At 45.3% G+C, this 24,663-nt stretch overlaps 3 protein-coding genes across 7 annotated transcripts in view; 1 reads left to right on the plus strand and 2 right to left on the minus strand.

The window, feature by feature from the left end:
* The window catches only part of LOC105282109 (protein tramtrack, beta isoform), a 75,214-nt gene extending 62,730 nt beyond the window's left edge, over window positions 1–12,484 (minus strand). Inside the window, exons 1-2 of the mRNA XM_011343861.3 lie at window positions 12,297–12,484; window positions 7,341–7,350 (exon numbers count right to left, since the gene is read on the minus strand). The gene's annotated coding sequence lies outside the window, so the exon portion shown is untranslated. The remainder of the gene's footprint in view (window positions 1–7,340; window positions 7,351–12,296) is intronic.
* A 678-nt stretch (window positions 12,485–13,162) lies between these two features.
* The window catches only part of LOC105284340 (tudor domain-containing protein 1), a 162,438-nt gene continuing 150,937 nt past the window's right edge, over window positions 13,163–24,663 (plus strand). For 2 of the 3 annotated variants that reach the window (XM_026970363.1, XM_026970364.1), the window contains exons 1-6: window positions 13,163–13,261; window positions 13,704–14,109; window positions 14,848–15,141; window positions 15,232–15,314; window positions 15,393–15,596; window positions 15,688–15,768. In XM_026970363.1, the coding sequence (XP_026826164.1) occupies window positions 13,980–14,109; window positions 14,848–15,141; window positions 15,232–15,314; window positions 15,393–15,596; window positions 15,688–15,768 (792 nt within the window). In that variant the 5' untranslated portion in view covers window positions 13,163–13,261; window positions 13,704–13,979. Of the gene's footprint in view, window positions 13,262–13,703; window positions 14,110–14,345; window positions 14,442–14,847; window positions 15,142–15,231; window positions 15,315–15,392; window positions 15,597–15,687; window positions 15,769–24,663 lie in introns of those variants that run through there. The other variant, XM_026970365.1, reaches the window with a different exon arrangement.
* Window positions 15,844–24,663, minus strand: part of LOC105282051 — a 58,478-nt gene continuing 49,658 nt past the window's right edge. For all 3 annotated transcript variants that reach the window (XM_011343759.2, XM_011343748.2, XM_020032392.2), the window contains exons 2-3: window positions 17,218–18,743; window positions 15,844–17,048 (exon numbers count right to left, since the gene is read on the minus strand). In XM_011343759.2, the coding sequence (XP_011342061.1) occupies window positions 16,674–17,048; window positions 17,218–18,743 (1,901 nt within the window). In that variant the 3' untranslated portion in view covers window positions 15,844–16,673. The remainder of the gene's footprint in view (window positions 17,049–17,217; window positions 18,744–24,663) is intronic.

Raw genomic sequence — 24,663 nt, forward strand, 5'->3', positions numbered from 1 at the left:
TCCAATAAGCTTTTTGCAAATTTCTTCATTCCTTCAATTAGTTCAAATCAGTGTCAATTTTTTCGTCCAACAACGATCGCTGCCTCGGATAAGTTTGTTACGCCCTTGCGGATGAGGGAGTTAGTCTCTGTAATAATTTTATAAAGAACGACCAAGAGTCACGCGGAGCTCCGTCGGAAATTCGATACACGTTTTAGCCTTTCGAGCGTAATGCATCGCCAATTTCGAGTGTAATTCCGTTATCTTGAGACGCTTTGTGCTCCGAGTCACTCTATCTAGCATCCTTGCAACAAATTCACTTACCAGCAGACAACTTAGCACATTATATAACGAACGGCAAATGTACTTTCCACATCAAACATTTTTGCGCTCGCTGCGCTCTCCCGCTGTTTATGCGATTGTAGAAAAATGATGAAACCCAAAGTACTTCTAAGGTTGGAAAATATACGGGGTTACGTATTTGAAGGACACGATTAAATGTAGGATCCATACATGTCATCTGACTAAAAGAGCTCTTTCACGTAAGAAATTTAACACTCTTTCGCGTAAAATTTAAAAATTCACTTATTTAAGGACAAAATATTTATGTTGAATTATGTTGATGTTCGTTTAATCCTCTAGCGTCTTCCTTTCTCTCTCTTTCTACATCACACTTCTTCGCAATGAGAGATCTACGAGTGAACTAAACTAAACGAGGTTGCACGCCGTAGCGCGCCGCAATTATTCCAGGCTTAAGACTTAGCTTACGTCTGTAGCGGAGTTACAAAACGTAATGCCGTCCCTCGTTTTATGGTAGCTAACCAGTTACCCTGTTTCGTGTTGCGAAAATACTTGCCAAATGATAAATCGTCGTAAGAGAGCACCCCCTCCTTTTTATGATATTATTTTAATTAAACATTGTATGCACCGTCTCATCAGTGATGCGTCGTCCTCGTGGTGCACAACGACGATGACGACGTGTCTAACGGTGAAGCTCGCGTTAACGGCAACTCCCTGTATTACGTTAATATTACAGAACTGTCACGCGCGCTTCCAGCTATGAGTGGTTAGATACTACTCACACGTGCGTACTGCCGCTTCCTCTTGTCAGCCTGATCTAGGGTAAAGCTTCTCAAGCGCTCAAGTGCTTCAGACAAAATATCATCCGCTACACTCTAATGTGTTGAAATAAATTCATAAAGAATATAATACACGATTTAAATGATCAAGTGATTAGAAAAACATGGAGTCGAAAACTATTATCTGCAGATCTTTTAAACATAAATGGTGAATAAACAATCCAGGTAAATATTTAAATTTATCTACACATAGAAGAGTCATAGAACGAAAATTTGCCCGTAATTTTTATGAAATTATTAGAGAGATCTAACTTCTGGCGAAACTGAGAACTACCTCGCCTCTGTGAAAATAAGGTAAATATTGCACCACTAAGAAAGCTAGAGCTAAATTTAAGAACGGCAACTCCGCGACACCTTAATAAAATTGACGTGACTAAACTGTAGAAGAAATAATAAATGATCTTCCCTAATCGGTAACTCTAGTTAGGAAAATGAGATATTTTGCTCGTTTCACGCGGTAATACCGCATCCCTTAGTAAAAGCAGCGCCACGTCCGGATGTCTTATTTAAGATGCATTCGCAATGAGATCGCTAAGTAGTCGGGTTACTGCGTCGACGAGCCGCCGGAAGGAGAAAGAAACCGCGCAGTGCAGCCAAGGAGAGAAGGGTGGAACGCCGAAGGAAGGAGGCGAGTCGGCTTAAGCGGCACAGGCTGATGGTATAAATTCAGATGAAATCTTTCGTTTGGCCGTCGGGACTCGAGCTTTAATAAATTTCGCAAGCTTTTCCGTGCGGCGGTCGAGTACCTACTACGTACCAGCCGTCAAGTGCAGGCTTAGAGGCTTAGCAGCTCGTAAGTACGTGTAAACCAGGGCGGAAGTAGTGGAGGGTATGCACACGGAAGGAAGGAAGAGGGGAGGGCGGAAACGAGCGGACGGAAGCGATGGAGAAGGACAGCTGCAGCGTGATCCACGCGTCGTAGCGGCTTTCACTCAGCCGTGATTTCGCGCTGCGAAGAAACTACCTATATATCCCGAGGTATTAAAGGTTTAAAGAATTCAGGTCCTATATAGATTTAGGGGCGCAAAAGTCTTAGAGGAGTATGATACGAAATCGTAGACATTGCGACTTTTAGAATTCATGAATTCGGGGAGACGACAATTAGTTATCGAGGTTCTATAAGGAGCTAGGGGAGCTAGGGGATAGATAAGTACGGTTGTAAGAAGACACACAAGAATATTGGTCGACATGCTTAATAACATAATGACGAGCACTTGAAAGAGACTGTGATTGCATAGACTCTATGCCATAAAGAGAACCATGTATATCGAAGGGATGTTATAGCGCCTAGCTAGCGAGAGGGTGTGCCTGGGTTTTCACAAATTGAGCACGGGCTTTTCACTTAATCGTCGCGTCCGTACCCTTCGTTCTCGGCAGGGCACTCTTTTTCTCCCTTCGTTCCCTCCGTTCCACCCGTGTTTTTTTTCTTTCTTCGTCGCGCGATTCTGCGATCCATCCTGCCGGCGACAGCACGGTTCGCTGCTACCGAGGAAGCTCCCCAACGACGAGAGCAGAAAAAAACAAGCCGCGCGACCTGCAGGCGGAAACAATGGAAAATGGAAGCCCCGACACCTAGGAGCCTTCTCTCGACGCCGCGCCGGCGGTGCTCTCGGTATCATTGTCGACGTCGTCATCGAGGCATACCGTAAAACGGGATCAGACTCTCCTGACGATGAACAATGAACTGGCGATTTTATTCAACCGGTTCAGTTATACGAACGAATCCCCGCAACGACCGCGGAATATTAAACGAAAGTTCCGTTCAAGCTCGGCGCTGTCCATGCGGTAACGAATCGCTGTCCTGTCAATATTTGACCGAACAGTTGGGGTAATACCGGGAGAAGCATGACTGCAGATAGTAGACAGCGGTGGCAACTTTTTTCGAAACTGTTTCTTGGACATGTTTGTTGCGGAGTGTCCACGACAGTGTCAGTTACAAATACAGCCGAAGGGGATGAAAGTGGGAAATGGCCAGAAACTTGAGACATCAGAGTATACGTTTGAGTTTTCTCGTCAAAATATATCGGACACGTGACTGTCTACGTGTTTTGCGTGTTACAATTCCGAAACACCCGTGGAATTCCAGACAAACGTAACTCTTGATGAAATTTAAAGGGTACGTTGTGTAACAACTTTTTCGCAATCAATTATACCTATTGGAATTTCACGTGGAGTTATTTTTCCCGTACATCTAATAATATCGGTCCGTGCAATAATCATTTCATCAATTTGTTGCGTATCATCGATGGAGGCTGTCGGGAGCTATATTAATTTGCCGCTGTTGGGCCCAGGGGGCATCGATTTGTTCCCGTCGGTTTGCTAACTGGTCGGCCAACACGAAATTGCGATTCCGTGATGAATTTATGCAGTCGTGATTCGTTCGACGTCTCTATATAAAACTGTCGTTGCGCTCCGAGCCCCTCCCGCCCTTACGGCGATTCGAAATAAACGGGTGCACTCGCGCACGGGGGAGGCGCACGGCTGGGATCGCGTGCACGAGCGTTTTGTAAACTGCTGCGGCCGCTTTGTTAGAAGAGCCGGAACAATTTCTGCAAAAACGCGACACCGCATCAAAGAATCGGCGGCGTGCGCGCGCGCGCGTGTCAGCTTATTTTGCGTTTGCGAGCCGCGCGGCGGGTCGGGCTCGCGACGGAAACGCGTCAAACGCGCGGGAGAACGTCGCCGCCGCGTGATCGATATCGTGCTCCCGTTTTGTACCTGCCGAGGTTTACCGAGGGCTAAATACCCGTTTGCTCGCTTAGAATAATCGACGAGTGCCGCGAGTAACTGAATTACACGGCGAGCCGTCAAAGTGTAACGATCGCGCGCATTTCGTAGCCGGTTTCTGCGGCAGGAGGAAGATCACGTGCTCGGCGTCGTCCGCGACAACGGGTGGCGGCCATCTCCGTCCTCGTTTCCTGCCGGAATTACACGATCCAATTCCTCCCCGTCATTTACTCCCCGGGAGTGCGGCGCGAGTTCATAAGAGACTTTTCTTCCGTAGAATCGGCGTACTTTGACGGTTCTGGTAGACCGCGGTGAAAATCACACGACGCCGTCATCACCTTTCGTCATCGAAATGCCGAAAACGCCGCCTCTCTCTCTCTCTCTTTCTCGCTCTCATCCCGGCATGAAAAGCACACGTTAATGAATCTCGAAAGGGCTCGCGCAAACATTCACTGATTTCCCAATTCGGTGTCCACGTGGACACAAACATCGGCCTCGCGGTACGCCGAAAATATAACGACGGGGATTGCTAGGGCGTGGATTCTGGTTGCAGTCGACAATTGCGAGCTTCCGGAGACGCACGTTCGCATCAATCGAATGATTTATTCAAACTAAATGACGCGCGCGAGCGTCCGATTTCGATTGAAATCAATCATTCAATTACGTAAATGTAGACGATTTTTCAACTTGCGGTTTTACGGCCGGTCGCCCCTAAAATCTGGCCTCCGCCATGCTTTACTGACCGTTAATAACAATCGTGTAATATTCCTCCATTTTTTTCTTTTACTGGATGACGATCGCAGACACTTTCTCGCCGTGTTTCGTTCAACAAATCGAGCTTAATTAGCGACGAGTACTTAGGACTACGATCCGAGGTGCTGTCGCGAAAAGCAAAGTATAAACGCGAGTGGTGGCGTCGTAAATAGCCAGCTTCTTATTTTAAACACGGCAACTTTATAGCACGTAATAATTAATGCTCGTAAGGTAAACGTCGCCGCTCTGAGTTGAGTCCGTTAAATGAAATGGTTCGTTTAATCCAACGGACATGGACGGTGGATGTTTTCCCTGTTACATTCTGCTGTTAAACGATATCGTTAACTCAACACCGTACAATATTTAATAAAACGATAATATACGATCTGATACCTATATTTAATATAAAACTATCGCTTAATATTTGTTCAGAAATCTGAATCACGTTCTTTTCTGTTCCATATAGAATCGAAAACGTTAGACGTTTTGCTGACGTTCAATTTCGAAAATCAAGGCGGTACAGTTAACTTCTAAAGTCGAGCGTGTAATGTCTTTTCTGGCGTGGAAACGCGAAAGGAGAGAGAAAGAGAGAGAGGGACGGACACGACGGGTTCAGCATAGAGAGTACAGTCAGGCTTGCAATATGCACCCCTAAAGGGTGACGAGGAGAGCCAAGCGCGGCCGAGCCAAGGAGGCTAGAGAGGAAATTAACGACTCCATCTCTTTTCTTTCTCAACGTCAATTTTATTGCGACCTCCCGGTTCTTCACAGACAGATCCGTCCCGGCACCGGATAGCGAATGTCGGCTCTCTTGATTGCCGGAGTTCTGGCAAAGCTACCCCGAAGACCGAGATACTACGAGACACGAGATGGCGAAGGCAAAGCAAAAGTGGTCGATAGTTGCATGATTACCCCTCTCTCTCTCTCTCTCTCCCCTCCTCCTCTCTCTCTCTCTCCCCCTCCCCCTCTCCCTCTTCCCTCTCTCTCTCTCTCGCGTCCTTGTGCATATTTTCCACCACATTTTGTCATTCATCGTCTAACATTTCTTTTCCTGACTCGCTTTTCCATGAGAACTCGCGGCTCCACGATTCCTTTTCTTCGATTGTCGCACTTTAACGCGACGTCTGTACGGCTTCGCAGCGGATACCTATAATAATACGGTGCACCCACACGACGACATTGTCGGTAATGGCAATGACGGCTGTACATAATCCTTCGCCTTCCCCTCTTTATGCTATTCTTTCCTCCAACCATCCCTGCGCGTAGCTTTTGTTTGTTTACCGCCGTACACTCGGCCGATCCTTCCTGCCTTTTTCCTCGCTTTTCATCGTTCGTACTTTTAAGACGTTCAAGTGTGACAAAGCAGTGGAGCATCCGTCAGAACAATGTTGAATCGAACGCTCTCTGATTTACGACAGCGTGCGAGAACGCCACGTCTTGAAAGCGCGTTCGAATCCAAACGTTCGAAAAACCGACAAAGCGCGAGTGCGAATAAAAAGCGAGGGGTCTTAAAATTGTATGTATCAGGTGTACATATGTGTGGCATAGTCTTTTCTACGTCTGAAAAAATTATATAAAACTGGCATATATTTCCGCCCTTTTGCAGTTTTAAAACATTGATATTAAAATCTTTGAAATATCGATAATTTATAAATATAGCAAAAGTATTTTTAAAAAAAGATTAAAGCTAACGCATACATGCAGAATGCATACATCGATATAGCATATTTAAAATTCAAGTAATAAAGTGATATTACAAATCGCGTTGTATACCGTTAGAATTTTTTCATTGCATGTGACAACTGGATCGCGCGTGTAATATACGCTGCATAAAACTACTTCTGGAATTAATATAGATAAATCTAGGCGCGCGTCAGTCAAATCCGCTGACGTGTACAAGGGAGAAAGATATAAAAATAAAAATCTATCGATATCGCATAAATAAATATTGCACATAAAATTAATTAGTCCGTCCGGATATAGATCAGTACACGTTATGATAAATTTTCCTTTCCATTCTGCGTGCTACCAGCAGGACGATCGATACATAATGTCACGTGCGCGTTACACATAAGTCTTGCGGATTAATTCTGCAGTTTTAAACGAACGCCAACACACAACTGAGCCAGGAAGAAAAGGAAATAAATGTATACGAGGTTACGTATTAAAAAGTTACAGTTAAAAAGGACATAAAAGGGTATGGCGGCGGAAATAATATCTTGAAATCGCTATTCACCGCTCTGCTAGCGTCGGCTGTTGGGATAATATCGCGCGCAAAATATTCTCACAGGTTCAACCCTTTACGATCGGATATCAGAGGAAGCTTTTGCGAGAGAAATTATAAGAACTTACAATTAGTGGATCACGCTTCCCTCCTCCCCCGTGTCTTAAAGCGCTTTTATGTTATAAAAATGGATGATAGTAGATTGTTTATAAAATGATGAAACGAAGAAAGAGGAAACACAACGAGCGGAAAGGTCTTTTACTTCGTTTAAACTTTTATACACTCCATTCATCATGCCACCACGTGATTTATCAATTATTCATACCATTCGTTATTCATGGGGAAAAGTCTGGTACTAATAATCATCACTTAATTCTACTTGGCATTCAGTCGCCTTTATCACTTACAAAAAGAAGGTAGCCGCTAGAAAAGTCCGAGCTCGTGGCTCCGTTAAACGTGTCGGGAGATTAATCGCGATCATTTTGGAACGACCTCGAAAAGAACTCGGAGAAACTCACCACTTGTTTCCTGAAATGCAAAGAGTAAAGGCGATTATTTTTGATGATTCAACCTTTTCAAGAATTGAGCATAAGCATAAATTGCTAAAATTATAATTATAATAGCTAAAATTACATTTTCAAGAGACTCTCCGGTAGTGTTAAGAGCTGCGAAAGTAGGAAATAAAAATAAAGTGCAAGCCTCATTAAGTCTGTTCATTTTAATTGGGCTTCGCACGTTTTATCTCTTTCGCTTTTCGATGACTCAGATGCACGTTCGTCTTTTCTCGAATTCATAAAATGCAAAAAGCGGTGGTTGGAATGAACAGACCTATGATAAAGCCACTCCCCATTCTCATCGAGGTGAGTTTGCGAGTTTCCGTTTTACACCCCCTCGATTCATGTACGGATTAATACGGGGAGATATGTGCGCGATCACTGATTGTTTCGGCAAAGTTAGCCGGGAATGTAGACTGCCTAATATGCGCGAAGATACACAATATGCTGCGTGCATGCAGTCTGTGTGTGTTTGTATGAGAGAGAGAGAGAGAGAGAGAGAGAGCAAGAGGAGAAAGAGAGAGAAAGAGAGAGCACAACAGTTCGATCGGGATCGCCGAGCCGGAAAAACGGCGCGGCAAGTAGTCGGCGCGTTCAGAATTCCGCAGGAATTCCCGGAGTCTCTTCCCCAATGGGTAATAACGAGGATTCGGCCTCGTTTATCACCACTTGTAGCTCCATCCCTGACCTGATACCCGCGCGCGCCCACGAGCGGTCTCACCCCCGGGCTCGCCCTCCCCCGCGGCATGGGCGCGCGAAAGAGATGCACCCAACGCCCCGACGCTGTCTCGCTCTCGCACCGCCCCGCCGCGACACGTGTACGCCACCCACACCCCCTACGACCCCTTATTTTCAACCGGTTCCGACCGACGCCCGCCACCTACCCCGGAAATGCTCTCGGCTTGGTTATAGCTAGCCGAGGAACGGGACTAGATACAGAGGAAGGTTACCGTGTACGGATCGTGCGCGTGTGTGCGCACATGTGTGACTCTCTACACCTGTAAGGATTGCTGGCCGCATACGGCGAGCGCTTGTCGCTCAAACGAGACGAGAGAGCTCTCGGCTTCTATGTTTCCTTCGCTTGACCGATATCGCTGACCTTTAAGGGCACAGGATCAATGGTGAATTCAGAATTTCAGGAGACTTGAGCACATCACCGTATAAAGGTAATATATAACCGTTTTCTGTGATACGTACTTGAACGTTTACAGAAAGAAAATTTGTTCGTTATTACTAATTAAAGGCGCTATTCTATTTAATCAAAATTATAAGAGGGAGCGAGCGGAACGGAATTTTTAGAAAGTCAGGGACCGAGAAGAGACATAGCGCACGATGTAGAAACTTCGACAATCTTGGACAGTCTTTGAGAATTTGCGAGGATTCCCGAGAAAGTTTAAAATTGTCTCAAAACGGGAGAGAACGTAAATTCTCCGCACGAGAATCCATCGATTTAATTTTGTCTTCCTCGATAGAAGCTGTTACCTAGATGCGGCTGCATGTAGATGTAATATTCACATCGCCATACGCTCGCAACATCCGGAGTTGGAGTTGGAGATTTCTTGCCGGGTAGCTATTTGCTGAAAAGGAGGACGGGAAGGCCAGGGATTGCGCAAAACCGTTCGTCGGCAGGATCTCGCGGCCGCCGCCGTTCCTTTCCTCTTCTCGCTCTTTCGCCACGGAGGAGTCTCAAGACTACTCGCCAAAAACGGATGCCGTATATAACGCGAAGCCCATGCGATTCCGTCGTTCGAAACCGCGTACAAAGTACTAGTGCCCTTCCACGGAACTCGCATTTTGCCGCATGAATTTAAAGCGTGCTCCGACACTCGCTTCGATAGAAGCGAGCACCAAAGTAATATCCAAGCGTGATAAATATTGCACACCGGAAAGTGCACCATGTGAACTAACGTCAACCACACGTCAGCTTGATTTCTCTCTCTCTCTCTCTCTCTCTCTCTCTCTCTCTCTCTCTCTCATTCTCGTTTTTTAATTATTAACTATATTTCGCGAGAGACTGCGGCGTTTTCGCATGAAAAATAGAGGCGAGAGAGCGCGTATCAGAAAGGACGCGCGGCCGGCACGGCGCATTCTCCTCTCTCTCGGCTTTCGATTCGTGTCCGAACGTGCCGAGGTTTAAATGCGTTTTAAAGTTTCACAGCGAAGGCGTGTAAACGGTTCATAATGTCTCAAACGACTCTAGACATCGCCTTTTATGCTCTCGCTGCTCCGTTCGCTTCGCTCGCTCGCTTGCTCATCGCGGTCGTTCGCTTGCCTATTCGTTATTCCGTGAATAAATAATCGAGCGGTCGCGCGCGCGAAAGGCTGATGAAAATTTCAATCGATGGCTTTTTGCCCGTCCACTGCTACAAAATTATTCATCGATTTTCCGCTGCACCCCTCTTCCGATCTTTTTCGCATCGCAATACCCCCGACGGTGACGATAATGATGGTTCCGAGAGAAGAAATCCCTCTCGACCGTTTGAATGTCACAAAAAGAACCGTATAATTCCCGATGGACGGGAAAACGTCGAATAAAACAAAAAGGCTCTCTGATACCTCTGAAAAAGTTCTGAATGGCTCGATACGTTGGTTTCCCTACGTAAGGTTTTTCGAAATTTTACTAGCTTCTGCTGAAAAAGGCGATTTACATTGAAATTAAAATATCTCTCTATTATGAATAAAGAATCATTTTCTCTTGTATTTGAATTTACTTTCGTGCATGAGAAAGGACGAATCTAGCGAGCTCTCATTCAAGAGAGAAAGAGAGAGAGAGAACAAGAGAGAATACGAGAGAAAATCCGGTGAAAGCAAGAGAAGGACAGAGGAGACGGGGGGGGGGGGAGAGAGAGAGTCAACTGCGAACTTCCATCGTGTCACGTAGCACCTAATCTAGGTCAACGGAATTGAATTTAGAACCCGGCCAGGCTCTACCGTAGTTATATACCCGCTCTACAGAGGGGTAAAGTGAGGCTGGGAGGAAGGTTTCAGCGCTGTCCCTTTAGTGCAGGCAAAATGTTTCCGGGTTTACGACGAAAAAGACACGGCCTCTCTTTCGGACTTTTCGAGATTACAAAATGCCAAATCAAGAGAGAAAGAGAAAGAATTTCAGACTTTAAATTAATTGTGTAATTCTTTATGCGCAGAAGGAGATACACGTGTTGACCCTTCGCGGTATAAATAATAGATATTCATGAATACATCTTTTGGATCCAAGAATATTCTGGATATTTAATACCATCATCGTTTACACCTGATTGATGCTCTCTTCCATGTGTGTGATCCATTATTTTTATTATGATACAAAATAAATTTTCATACAACTATTACACATGTATGAATAAAGAAAAACCGCGGGATCACGTGAAATCTACTCATAAATACGTGAATATTGCAAATTAGTTTGACGAAGTCCTATTACCAGATATTCGCAAAATTATCTCTTTTAAATAACCAAACTTATTTATTCCATCCTCCATGTACCTTCCCTGCACATAATAATTCGAGATATAAATGCGAAAGATTACTTTTGCGCGTAAAATCGAACGGTGTTACATAGCAGAAAGAGAGTAGAACGAGCCTAATGCCGCTAATGTCTCGTCGATGTAGTGGTACGTAACGGGACCTAATAGCTGATACGCCCTTTCATCTTTGCAGCGAGCAAACGAGCCAGCGCGCACGAGAGAATCAGCCGTCGACTATCGTCGGAGAGCTGGTATCTTATTTGTCTCGCTTCCGTTCGTTTCCTTATGAGAGCCCGAGCGCGCACGAGAGCGTCGATATCGCGCTCGTATATACGCGCGCGTACGATCGCGATCTCTCTCGCGCGGTTATCTCCTTGTCGCCTCCTCTCCTCGCTCATTCCCGCCGCGCGGAGACGCTCACAATGTTCGCGCGCTTCCTCGTTCCTCGCGCGCGACGCGGTACCAGACGGCCCCGAGGTCTTCCATCGCCGCGCGTTTACAGAGCAGAGAATTCCGGGAGCGGAACGCTCCGCTCCGCGCCGCGCCGCCCCGCGTCTCCTACGTCGGCAGCCCGGGCAGGAAATAATAGCCGAGTGATAGAGTCGAGCGCAGGGAATTTTTATGGCTAAATCGATGTTGCACGCGCGGCCGCGGGTCGCGACTCGCGAGAGAGACGGAGAACGTCTCGCGGAGGAGGGAGCGAGTGTGTCGGCAAGGAGACGAAGAAACAAAGAGAGAGAAAGACAGAGAACGTGGAGGAGGTGGATAGAAAAGAGGAGGAGGAAGGGGGGAGGGAGAAAAAAGAGGAGAAAAGGAGAAGTCTTCCGTCGGCGAAAGAGAGAAAGAGACGGACACATTCAGACAGCGAGGAGCGAAGGGCACGATACACCCGCGGCGGGGATAGATCCGGGCTTTGCGCTCCGCAACGCGACCTTGAATGCCAGCCAGCCTAGACCTTGCCTGCGCTCTTTTACTCGCTCCCTCGCTCGGCCACTCGCTCGCTCGTTCGCCTAGTCCAAAGAGGCCGTGCGGCTGTTGTTTCAGGCAACAGAACGGCGACGGGGAGGAGGAGGAGGATGGAGATGGGACCTCTCGCGAGCGAGTGAGCAAGTCGAGTGAGCGCGCTGCTCCTCCACCGCTCCTCCGTCTCGCTCTTCCGCGTCGATTACGTAAAGAGATCGAGAATACGGCGCGAACCGCGTCCATCGACGTCCCGCAGGACCTCCCGCAGGACGAATCCGCGTTTCCCGCTACTCGCGCACTCGCGTGATCGCACGGAAGGACGTTCGCACATGCGATTTGCCTCTTTACGTCATTCCATGGCGAAAAACCGTTTTGATGACCGTCTCGAGCCTGTTTTACACCTGCTCGGGAACTCGCTGCCTCGGGCAGCACTCGATACGCCACGACAGATCGTATAATAACAATCATTCTGATTTTTCATAGTCTAATTTCATACCTTCTCCGTGTTTCCGTATCGCGCTCGAAAACGGGCAGCTTTCGGCCGCAGAGAATCGCCTCCGATCGACGACGACGACTGGGCCTCGATGAACGGAAATTTAATTTCCAAGTTTCTTCGAAAACGCGAAGCGAGGAGCACCGCGGGAACGACGGAAGCGACTAAAGTTAGCGCGGAATCGCGCGATCGATCGACGGCGATAGACGCGGCAGTGATGGCCGGAGGTATTCCATGTATTCGGCCGTTGCGATGTTAATGACGCGTAAAATCGAAAGGTTACGCTCTCAGAGGACGCGAATTGTCTCGATCCTCTCATTCATCGCGCCGGCGGCGATGATTGACACGAAACGCGCGCAGCAAGAGTGCAGCGTGGCGTAGAATCGGGGGGCCCCTTCCGTCGCGGAAGGAGAAGGCAGGCGTAAGCATCCCGGCGCGGCTTCGCGAGTCTGCTGCTCGCTCGAGCGATCGCTCGCTGTTGGGTGGGATCATAACGGGCCCTCGCGCGGCCGGCGACCGGGCCGCGCCTAGACCTAGGCGGATGTAGCCGACATAGCATCGTCCGCTTTATCTACCTGCCTACCGACCTTTTTGCATTTTTGGCAAAGTCGCGCCAGCGGAATCCGCAGCGACATCTCTGTCCGGATCGCGAGATCAGCGCGTATGCGCGCGCATACGTTCGCTCGGCTCGCGCGATGCGAAGCGACTCGGCTACCCCGATCGCTCGCCAGGCGGCAGCATCGGTCGCCCAGATCGCCCCCGGATTATCGCGTCGGCATCGTGAATTTCAGCGTCGATTCGATCCTCGTGTTCAGACTGCGACGGAAGATTGCGATTTTGAAGAGTAAAATTTAGAGTGCTGTACATTTTTGTCTCAATGATAATCGCAATCTCGGTCAACGGCGTGCCGACCTTTAACGCGACGACAGACACGTGATAATCATGTGATCGGATGTGACGCTGACGCGGTAAACATAAAACACGAAAGCTAGATTAGTTAAAAATTAGGAAGTTTAAATTACATTAAAACTTGAATTACATTAATACTTGAAATTGAAAGGCGATCGATATTATGAAATGCAAGTTGCACAGTATACTGATTCAAAATATAATGAATGGCATGAAATAGCCGAAATCCTTGGCCCGCCTTTTAATAGCAAGAATAATTTCTTAAATATTGTTATGCTTGATTTAATTCTAATTCCTCTAATAATTTTATGCTTGATTTTTTTATGCATGATTTAAGTTTTCGAAATAAGTTTCTTTTTTAATGTATAGTCTTTTTTAATTATAATAAAAAGTTTCTTATTTATAATTAAAATATGCTATAAATAGACTATTAAAATTGTATTTCTTAATTAATAGCACTATTAATTAATGCTATTAATTAAAAACAATTGCTGTTAATAGATGCGCGATAGATTAGAGGCGACACCAACAATCACAAGCGAACGATATGATTGGGCGAACAAAGGAGCGGGAAAGATAAGTAGCGCCAGCAAGTGCTCACGGGTAGAGTGAGGAATGAAAGAAGTGCGAATATCAGTTCAAACGTGCGTTTGAGGTAATACGTGTGCCTTTGATCGGTAGAAGTGCGCTAAGAATTCGCGAGTGTGGGTTAATAGCCGGTTGAGATCTTTGTTACGCGTAACACGTATAGTCGTATAACAACTGGTGCGTCACACGATGGATCGCAACTTGACGATATTCCCGGAATACGTGTCGATGGGCGACTCATCGCCGTGCTACAGTATCCCCGACACGAAGCTGAAGAATGTGGCTTGCACCGTTTGCCTGCGCAAATTTTATATACCAGGTATCCCTGATGCCGGCATGCTTGGCGCGCGCCAAGTCATTATTGATTCGCCGGTATCCCTTGATTAAAATACCGGCGTTATATTATGAAAAGCCCGAGACGGGAACGACTCTCCTCGAGCACACGTAGTGCACGATGTCGATGTTAAATCGTGCTCGCAAAAATCGTACGAATCGTCTTTTATCGGACAATACGCGTAATCGAAAACGAGTGCTGAGGAGGTTAGAGTTCCACCTAACCCTAAATCTATTTCGCAGTGTTCGTGACTCGAGTTACTCTTGCTTCACTGATTGTGATGTTTTTGTTAGAAAAGCGATATGTGGAGCTTGTATGTGTGTATATACATATACATACACACACATACAGATATGAAATTGTTTTAATATTCCAGCATTATTACAAACTGTTTCGTCTAACAATAAGAGAATAATGTTTAAGTCATTTAACTACATATCTTAAAGAGTACTATCCATAACAACATATTCTTATTTTAAATGTTTTTAATCAGCTAGATCTTAAAGTGACTTTCTTTTTAGTCTCCATACTGTCTTAGCTTCTCTCTTAAGTCTATATACCAAAACAAATATTTTATGTATGATATTTTCTTGTGTGATTTTTTAGAATAGAAGTCAATATGTTGAGCTGCTGTGACAGATAAAGCGATGTTACAAAGCTAATGTGACTAAATAAATAACTTGTCAACCTAAAATAGAAAATTCTTTGTCAAAATTGTTACAGATTTACTAGGCTTGAAGGGATTGCTAGCAAAGAAAGCCCAATTACCCTTGTTACTGAATTGTGGACATTCAATATGTAGTAAATGCGTGAAGAGCCGCAGTTTTACAAATTGTGACTTGTGCAAGAAGAGAATTGTTATTACAACCAGGGATAAACAAGAACATGTGCTCCCATTAAATTTGTACGCACTAGGATTAATTGTTTCATCGTACCATCGTCCGTTGACTAATGAGGATGAAGATTTTGTGTTTTATCATAGAATGTCTACACGATTGCGCCAGATATCAAAGAAAGGTTAGGAAATCAACAAATTATAGAAAGTAAGATCACTTTTGCAAACACTTTTGGAAGATCCTTAATTTTTGCTTTTTGTTTGCCCCGTAGGGTCTTGCCATGAATGTGGAAAGCAAGCTAATGTAAAGTGCCTGCAGTGCACTGCTCTCTACTGTTTCCTTTGCTACTCCAAAGTAAATCCACACAATGAATTGAACAAATAAGCCAATTGCATCTGACAACTTGCATTTACCTTGCATTCTCTTTTGTAGATTCATGGAAGAGCACTACAGAACCACACACATATCTCAATAACTGAAGGAAGTGCCGACAGTCCTGCTGGCATTTTGAACAGCTGTTCGCCAAAGTGTTCTGAACCATTGAGCTACTATTGCAGCGACTGTAATGTGGCCGCATGCTCAAACTGTACTCTGCACTTGCACAAGCTGCACAACTTCGTGACATTGGCAGAAAAGGTTGGTAATACTTAACTCAAATGACAAGAGATTCATTACATTATTGATGTACGAGACTTAAATGCGCTGATCTGTTATCTTCCATTGACAGAACGAAGCGTTGCTGTCCGAGTTCGACCAGGTTTACGAGAACCTAGAGGAAACGTTGCTGCGTGTTGGCGAGGCAAGAGAGGTGAGTACCTATTTTTATTGAGTACTTTTACTGAGGAGAGGCTCATTCATACAATCGCTAACAAAACACATGTGATAGGAAGTGATAAATAAATAAATTTATTAACACTTTTAACAAAATATTAAGTAGAAGGAATAACGTATGGTTGTTTAGTATTTACCTAGGCTAAAAGAGTCGCTAACTATTTTATCGTGGTTTCTTGATTTTTGATAAATTACAAGCGAAGTATTCTCACTCGCATCTCGTCGCGAATAACACAATAAAAGTATGTAGTTTAAATATAATATAAACAGATTATTTTTTAAATATAATATTTCACGCGTACCAATCGGCATGTAATGGTTATTTACGGACAAATGGCAGAACTTGGCCGGTTTCTGTCTATCCTGCGTTACATGTGCAGTGAAAATATTAACTACATGTTTAACATCTAATGAATGAATTTCTATATTGCTATTTTTTTTATCGTTTTCGGTTTCAACGTACAAATTGCGTGCGATTTGACGTTACATGGTTACAGAAATACGCTAAAGGTTTCATCGAATGTAGGTCAAAACATTCGTGAAATAGACGTGGAACAGACAAGCGTTTTCGGTTATAAATAGTGCACACACGTATGACTAGAGCAAATACGCAAGAGATACCTATATAGTATATATCATCAGCCACTTTATACCCGTACACAGATAAACTAGCCTATTATTTTATACGCGCGATGTGATACTCGCAATCGTTAAATCATATGTCATAACTCTATCATATTGCACTTTTTCGGGACTGTAAGGCCTTCCCGCGTCCTGCGGAATTTTGTGGCCCTGCAGTCCGCGATAGGTTCCTTGTTGTTTGTAATGGCAACGAGTCATATGTAGTCGAGACTGAGTTATTTAGCGCACAACGCTGTTCATTTATTCTTCGTTTTCTTTCGTATCCGCTTTCTGTGACTTGCTCTTCTCCTTGTGCTTCTCCTTATCCTTATCCTTTTCCTTTTCCTTCTCCTCTTGCTGCTTCTTCAATTTCTTCTCCTTCATTTTTGCTTCCATTTCCTTGAACTTGAGTTCCAAGTATCGATCTACTTCCGGACCGGTAAAGTCTTCGGGAAACTTGGGCATAATTGGCAGAATGTATTTGTACAGTCGTTCGTTCAGCACGTACAGCTGAATGGTCGATTCGCACTTTACGTTGAACCACCAGTCGCAGGTCAATGCGCCTTGGCTGAATATCGTGCCGTTCGGGCATAAGAATGAAGACTTGCCGCCGTTGAGATCACAATAGTGCCATACCTAGAAAATGAGAGAAGAAATGTTAATTAATATAAACTCGCATGGATGTAACAAACTTAATGATTGGTATATCTGGAAAACTAACATAGGAAAGGAAGAATTTATAAATTTATAATGCCCTTTGAAAACTGAAATATTCCACAAACATAGTTTTATGTATAGTACTCACTTGGCATCTGGTCGCCGGATCGCCGAAGAACCCTTTATACCTTTGATCCTTGCAAGTGAAATTGGTTTCCGGTATAACCGCGTACGCCGGATAGTCGACGTGAGGTTTTCCGCGCGTTGCGCCGTATTTTAAAGCAGTTTGCGGCCGTTTTGGTTTCGGACGGGTGACCTCGTTCGGCGATACGTATCCCTTACCCGACGATGACGCCTCAGTAGAAATCGGCAGGGTGTATCGTTCGTCTTGCAGAATGTCGTCGCTGAGGTCCTCCGTAATCTCGTAGGAGTGCTCGGTGGAAGTAGTATCAGACAAAGGAATCGGTCTATACCTTTGTGCGTTCGAGACATCCTGGACGTATGGAACGTAGTATTCTACTTTTTTATCGTTTACATTGTTCACATTATAATCCTGCTGCGGCGGCGTCCCGTTCGACGCGTCGTCGTCGTCCGTCGTCTTGTAACGCTCGGGATCATCAGTGATCAACAGGGGATTCGGTGTCACCTGGAATCTCGTCTCGGTAATCACCTTCGGCCGCGTGTACGTTTTCGGTTTATACCTGTTGTAGCTGACTAATCTGGGTGGCGACGGTGGTGGCGACGGTGGTGGCGACGGCAACGGCGGTTCTTGCGGCTGCGGAAAATTCTCCTGTCGTGTGTTGTGCAATATACCGAGTATCTCCACGAGTGCCTTGATGTTATCGTCAATGTTGTCTTTATTATTCAATATTTCCGGTAGTCGTTCGGACTGGTAGCCGTCGATTATATTATTCAAATTCACATTCGGCTTTCGGTAGATCTGACCTGATGGTGTGAGTTGCTGTTGCACATTTGCGTGTACTGGCGCGTATCGGAAGCTCTCAAAGTCCTTGTTAGCGTAACTGACGGCGACGCTCGGCGGCCTCGTAATCCCGTAATCCTGCTCGTAATCGTTCTGCGGATTGATCAGCGGTTTCTTGACCACATACTGCTCTCGTACGGGGGCAGGTGGTCGCAGAGGTCTGTCGGCGACAAAGTATCGATTGTCTTTGTACAGGATCTGACTGGAAGGCGTGGTAATCTCGGGATAGGCTCTTTGCGCCTGATAGAGCTGATAGGACGGAGTGGAATAGTCGACGTAGGTGATCTTGGTGGTGTACTTGACTGGCGCAAAATAGTCATTGTCGCCTCCGATGTTTCTGGGGTCAAATTGCACGGATGGGATGAACTTTTTATCCTGGTTAGGCAAATTGATGCGATACTTGTTACCGCCTCGCCTCGGTATGCCAAGTCGGATCAGAGAGGGCAGTGGCGGTGGTGGTTTTCGGGGTAGGGTGGTCGACAGCTCCTTGGCGTAATTCTGCGCTATAGCTTGGTTCTGCAGGTAATTGTTAGACACGTAAAAAGTCATGTAGGGTATCAGCCTTCGGTACCTTTCCTTGAATGTCGTCAGGTTCATATTTTCTAGTAACTCCTCTGCGTCATCCTCTGAAACGGTGCTGGTTGCGTTCGACTCGGCTGGCTCCGACGCTCCCAAACCTTGCACCAAGAGAACTGCAATCGAGAGAAGTCACATTTTATTGTTGCTATCGTTCAGCGGATTTCATAGCGCAATTAAGATACGATTAATAGACTTGAATAAATATTCTTCATCTCATTACGCCCGAAGATGCATGTAATGTAATATTAGATTTCGAGAAAAGAAAAACGCGATGGCGAATTAGCTCTTCAGGATTGAGAATTTGGATTTGCAAACTCATTTGGGATGACATGACATTTCCGATGCGTCGTCGGGATTGCACGGATGTGGAACGGGTGCAGAAGAACGTGAGGAGAGAATGAGAGATAACGCGGTACATCTGAAACGTCCCGTGTGAACGACAAAGATGGATAGTGGGGAGGAAAGGACGGTCGAGGGTTGAAGGTCGAGTCTCGCGCGGAATAGAGCCGGTGGATTGGTACGTTTCTAGTGGTTGCATCACTCGAACGTACAGGCACGTATGTATTTTCTCTCTTTTTCTCTCTACTATGAGAACATACGCGCACACACACGCACACGAGTACACTTGCGGGCCTTTATTCTTGCTATCTCGGTGCACGTACAAAAGCGCTGGCCGGCACACCGAATATTTTCCTTCTAATTTAATTTCGCCCGGTGGAACGCTGTACGCGCGCGTTACCTCGCACGTTTCGAGTACGAGGGAGGAGATTGAGATGGGGGCGCATCGGTATAACGATGCGGGGTGGTGGCTTTTTGAGGGGTCGATTAGAGGTGTATTTCACGTGAAGCACTGAAACGTCATAGAGGGAAATTTTTTCTCGATTCCTTCTGTCTCGCATGTCTGTGGATAATTCAGCAGCGGAGAAATCGTTAAAAATCTTGAATCCCGCGAAGCCAGCCCGCAGAACCGCCCGTATTTTCTCTCCATCACACATTCGTATTGTACGTACGAATGAATAATTACTTTTGCGCAATTAAACTTTACTCGAAGCATTTTTAAAAAGGTGCACATTATCAAAGCCAACAATGGGAGCTATTTAACCGGCATACAGCACGGTGCGTTCTCCCATGGGAGCAGTTGGTCTATGTGATACCGCTATCTTAGTTTATAATGTCGTACTACGTGTACGCTGTTTCTCTTTGAATAATGGTATCGTTGTTTAACTTTCTATCGTACATATATGATAACATGAAAGGAACAACAATATCAAATAGTTTAACGATAAAATTTGTTTGCAGTTAAAATTTAAAACGTTCTTATTCTTTTTCGAGAAACAATTTTAATTTTCGAGAGATTAAACGAATCACATGCTAAATAATATTCCTCGGGATACTTCGATTGCCTGTATCCCTTCTGATAGATATCCGGAGCCCTGCGAATACACTCTCGTTCCCTTTTTAATTCGCGAGTTCTCGTCACATCGTCCAACTGGTGATATTGCGGTACGAAACGCCAAAGGGGATGCTGGGGATACGGAATGGCGGAATGAAACGTGTGGTCCAAGCGGTGCCGGATATAAACCCGCCTCACTAGACTCGCCATGAATTTTTATAAACCGATTATTTAGCGTCGATGTAACAAAGTGCAGTGCGCCCGCTGAAAAAGCGTCGTAGCGCTTCGAGCCCGCAGTACACATCAAAGGGATGTGCGCCCCGGTCCCAGTATTTCTCCTCTCCCTCCCTCTCCCTCTCTCCTCCTCCCTCCCTCCCTCTCTCACTCTCTCTCTCTCTCTCTCTATGTCTATGTCTATCTCTGTCTCTGTTTGCCTCCCTCTCGTGGGTTACACACAGTTATACACTCCGGTCCGGAACCTGGAAATCCAATTCGATTCTGCATGAAATGAGTCTGGAAACTCGGCTCGCGTTGCGACCCGACGCGCTTTATTAATCCTGTCAGCGCGAAATGTGATTGAAAAATTCGCAAAGCGCGTGTGCGCGATCTCTAAGAGGCGCTCGTCTTGAAAATTTTCAAAGCGCGACGCGACATCGTCCACGGAATGTATTTTCTGTGTCTGCACACAAAGAGGGAAAACGAACGTCGCCGCATCCGACGCCGCGGAGACGTCGGTTCTCTCGCGCGAATTCGCCTCGCGAAGCCACGTTTAAGTTCTGAATCAAAGGGAAGAATCTCTCGTTTGTGTTCGGCCAATCGAATCGCTCCGAGGGAACCCACGTAGAAATTTCAAAACGGTCCAATACTGGGACTGTACCGTTTGCCATCGTGGCAGTACTGGCCGCCAGTATTGTGCCAGTACAGATTCGACACAGGAGTGTAACGCCATGCCGTACTTAATTGCCAGTACTGATCCGACACTGGCAATAATATATGGACCAGTATTGGGTAAATAACTGCACCAGCATTGGGCATAGAAGTGGACCAATTAATGTATTAATGTATAAATGTATTTTTTATACATATAATATGTATTTTGTACTATTTGTATTTGTAATTTGTATTTGTGACTTAAATATTATAAACAAAGACTAATGCAAACAACATTAGTAAAATCATTTTGTAAATGTCGCGTGAATTAATATCGCGTTTAAAAGAAAAAGATGTTAAATCGGTTTTCCGGATGGTTATTTATACGTGATAACGCAAATGTTTCTAGCGAGAACGTCACGCCTGATCTGGCCATCTATCGGTCGCTGGTGAATCAATATATTGTTATAATCCTATATATATATTCTAAAAAAGGCGTGTTAACTTCGTGAAGTTCTTTTTTATCGAATATTGAGGCCTCTTTTCTGCGACGAATTTCGTGTGACTTGAACTTCGTGTTGCGAATGTCAGAATGTCATAGTGGCTGTCAGTGCGGTTATATTGACAATTGTATTTATTATATTATTTTTATTTTATTTTTTTTTTTATTTTTTATTTTACTTATAGCGCGCGTAGCGCGCGCCTGTGTTGCTAGTTATATATTATCGGCAATGTATGTAGTCGAATGCTGGGTCTGTGTCGGTTGCCGAAGCATGGCCTGTCTCGCAACCAGTACTGGTCCATGTCTGTATTTTATAATGGCCCGTCACATGGCCCGGTTTTTAATAAGTACTGGGACAAGACTGTCTATCAACTCTTTGCAGTACTGGCCGCCAGTATCGTGCCAGTACAGATCCGACACTGGAGTGTAACGCCGCTGCCGTACTCTGGGCTACCAATACTAGGCCAATGTTGGGCCAGTTAAACAACCTCGGCAATTTCTACGTGGGAATGTGCGATCCTCGCGTTTCTGACATTCGTTATTCCGAGTAGTTGCCGCAGGAGATTGCTACCGAAAACTTGCGCGTATTGATCTCATTGAAAACTATTAACGACTGTAGCGTAAAAATAAAATTTAATAACGCTTGACTTGACTACAAAGTAGATTCTTGTCTCTCATCACGAGTCGTATCAAAGAAATGGGACACCACTAAAGAACCTTTCACTCTCATTGTCCGCCGTAATGAAAAACAATTATTCTTTGAATTGGATCGACGAAAACAATGTGACACTGCTCTTCCTTCTTCCTAGTCATCGTCGACGGTTTATTCTTCCTCTGTTCTTTCTTTGTGGATCTACGCGATGCGTTCGATTGGCGAAATTCTAACTCGAATTCTGCGTTGCGCAACGCCCATTGTATCACGCGAAAGTACGACGCGTCTCGTGCGGGGTCTCGTGCCGATCCGATCAGCAACTCGATACGGAATATTAATTGGCGAGTATTGGTCTCCCGTATTACGTTATTTCGAACGCGCGTGACGTGGAAGCTCATCGGGCAACCGAATTGCGGGACACGGATGCGGCCGAAATACGGATATCATCTTGTGTATGATTAAGCCTTTCGGAGCCATCCGAGCATCGAGGAAGTAAAGAGTTCTAGAATTTCGTTACGCGAGAATCCGCGTCTCTCCGAATGCGCGATATTTAATTAATTTTCGTGCGGAGTGTAACGAAGGCGATGTCTATTTTTGTGACGCATCGCAATTCGGCATAATGAACGTACGTTTCTGCCGTACACGACATTCGTAATGTGGAACAGTGCATTCAGCAAAAAAAACTGCTACGAGTAATTGATATCGGCGATGCGTGTACATCGGGATGGGGAATCGTCGAAGCTACCAATCGTACATGGCTGAAAGTACTGCGACCGTCACTTTATTTATTGCGCTCACGCGAGACAAAGGGCCCGCCGCGCAACGAGGGATGCAATTTGCGCGAGAAAATAAAGCCATTTTTCATCTCTTTGGCCACTAGAATGGAAATTCTTAATGAGTGAAATATCGCGATTCCCACTCGACAAAGTCGGGGAATCACGGCGTTGCGCGATATTACTCGGAATCGGAAACTACAACTATCAGTGTTTTTATTGCAATCACTGAGTTTATTACTTCAACATTTTTTAAAACAATTCATTGTAATAGCTGAAACAATTTTAACATTTAGAGAGCAAGATAGCAATCTCTTTTCTATAGAAAAGTACACGTTTTACCTGTTATTTATTCATAAAATTAGACATTAGTTTTTATAAATCATTTTATTTTATTTTTTATACTTCTGAGTACTACATTTTTAATGATACATATAATACAGTAGCACAATTAAAAATATTGTGAATTTAAAGCTATCATTTCTCTCGAGGGAATCTTATGAGATTGTAGCGTAAAAATTATGCGCATGATTCGTATATCATTTGCTGTATTGCTTTACATCGAATCCATCGACAACATGGCGTCTCCATCAATTTTAATTATCCAAGATTACGAGCGGTGAACATGTTCTCCCGTTTCTAGGCGAAGCGAAAGGAAACGCGTATTTTTCTCCCGTGATGCAGACACGTGCGCACGTAACGAAAGTAATTATAAGCACGCGATACCGAAGCTAAATCGCGAAAAGCCCGTTCCGTCGTCGATCCCTCGATTCGTTTCGCGGAATCGTCAATGAGCGTAATTGCTTCGCGTATGTACGTGCGCATATTCATCGCCGCCGAAACAAAGCGAGAAGCGAAAAGACGTGCGCTGTGTATCGCGTAGTAATTGAGAGAAAAGTGATGATTAAAGCAATGATTACTACATCGATATATCGATGATATCTTTGCTGCAATTATCGGCGCAAATAGGATTTTCTTTTTTTGTTCACCATCATGATAATACAAAGCATACACGATATTCACAAAACAGTTTGCTGCAATTTTAAGCACTTTAAAACTCTATATTACATAAAAATCTATATTTTAATTTTAATTCAGCTTCTATTTCGTGTCTTCGCAAAAAAAATAATATGATCAGACATGACACAGAGCAATGTTGACGCTCGCCGTTCGAGCGAGATGTTTTCCCGTCTGCGCGGGATCACGTTTCCCATCGGATCTTGTCTCATATGTGGGGGAGGAAGAGGAAGACGAATTTTTCGCCGGCATCTCGGGCGGATAACGGACGGGCGATATCGAAGAAATCCTCTGGTACCCTGAATGGTGTTCGGAATTCACGCGGGTCGGGTCGTCGTTGCCGATGAGTAAAGTGCGCGTACGAAGTCCCGCATGTCGCTGATTGCGGGTCGCATTAGCACGCATCGTCGGTGGCGTGCGAGCACACGCGTTTCTGGTTTACGGTTGACCCGTCTCAGCATGGGGCTTTCGGGAAATCCAGAAAAGCGAGGGCGTGCCGGCGCGCGTTTTGCACGTCATTTAATTAAAGCCGGAAAACGAGAGCCAGCCGCGTAATGACACTCGCGCGTGCGCCCTCGTGAGGGCACGTCGCGTTTCGATGCCGCGGGCAGCGCGCGTACGGGGTTGCAGCTGAGATGCGACGGGGTAGGGCAGGACTCTGAGTGGATTCGACCGGAGAATTCTGGGGATACAAATGCACGCCGCAGGCTCTCTAGTACTGCATCGCGATCGGCAGTTGTAACCGACGCTGAACCTTAAGGGGATACAAAGTTGCGAAATTGGATGGAACAAGAATGGCCGGAAATGTAAGTTAGGATGTGAGGCG

The sequence above is a fragment of the Ooceraea biroi genome, chromosome 6, assembly GCF_003672135.1.
Source record: "Ooceraea biroi isolate clonal line C1 chromosome 6, Obir_v5.4, whole genome shotgun sequence".
Taxonomy (NCBI): Eukaryota; Metazoa; Arthropoda; class Insecta; order Hymenoptera; family Formicidae; genus Ooceraea; species Ooceraea biroi.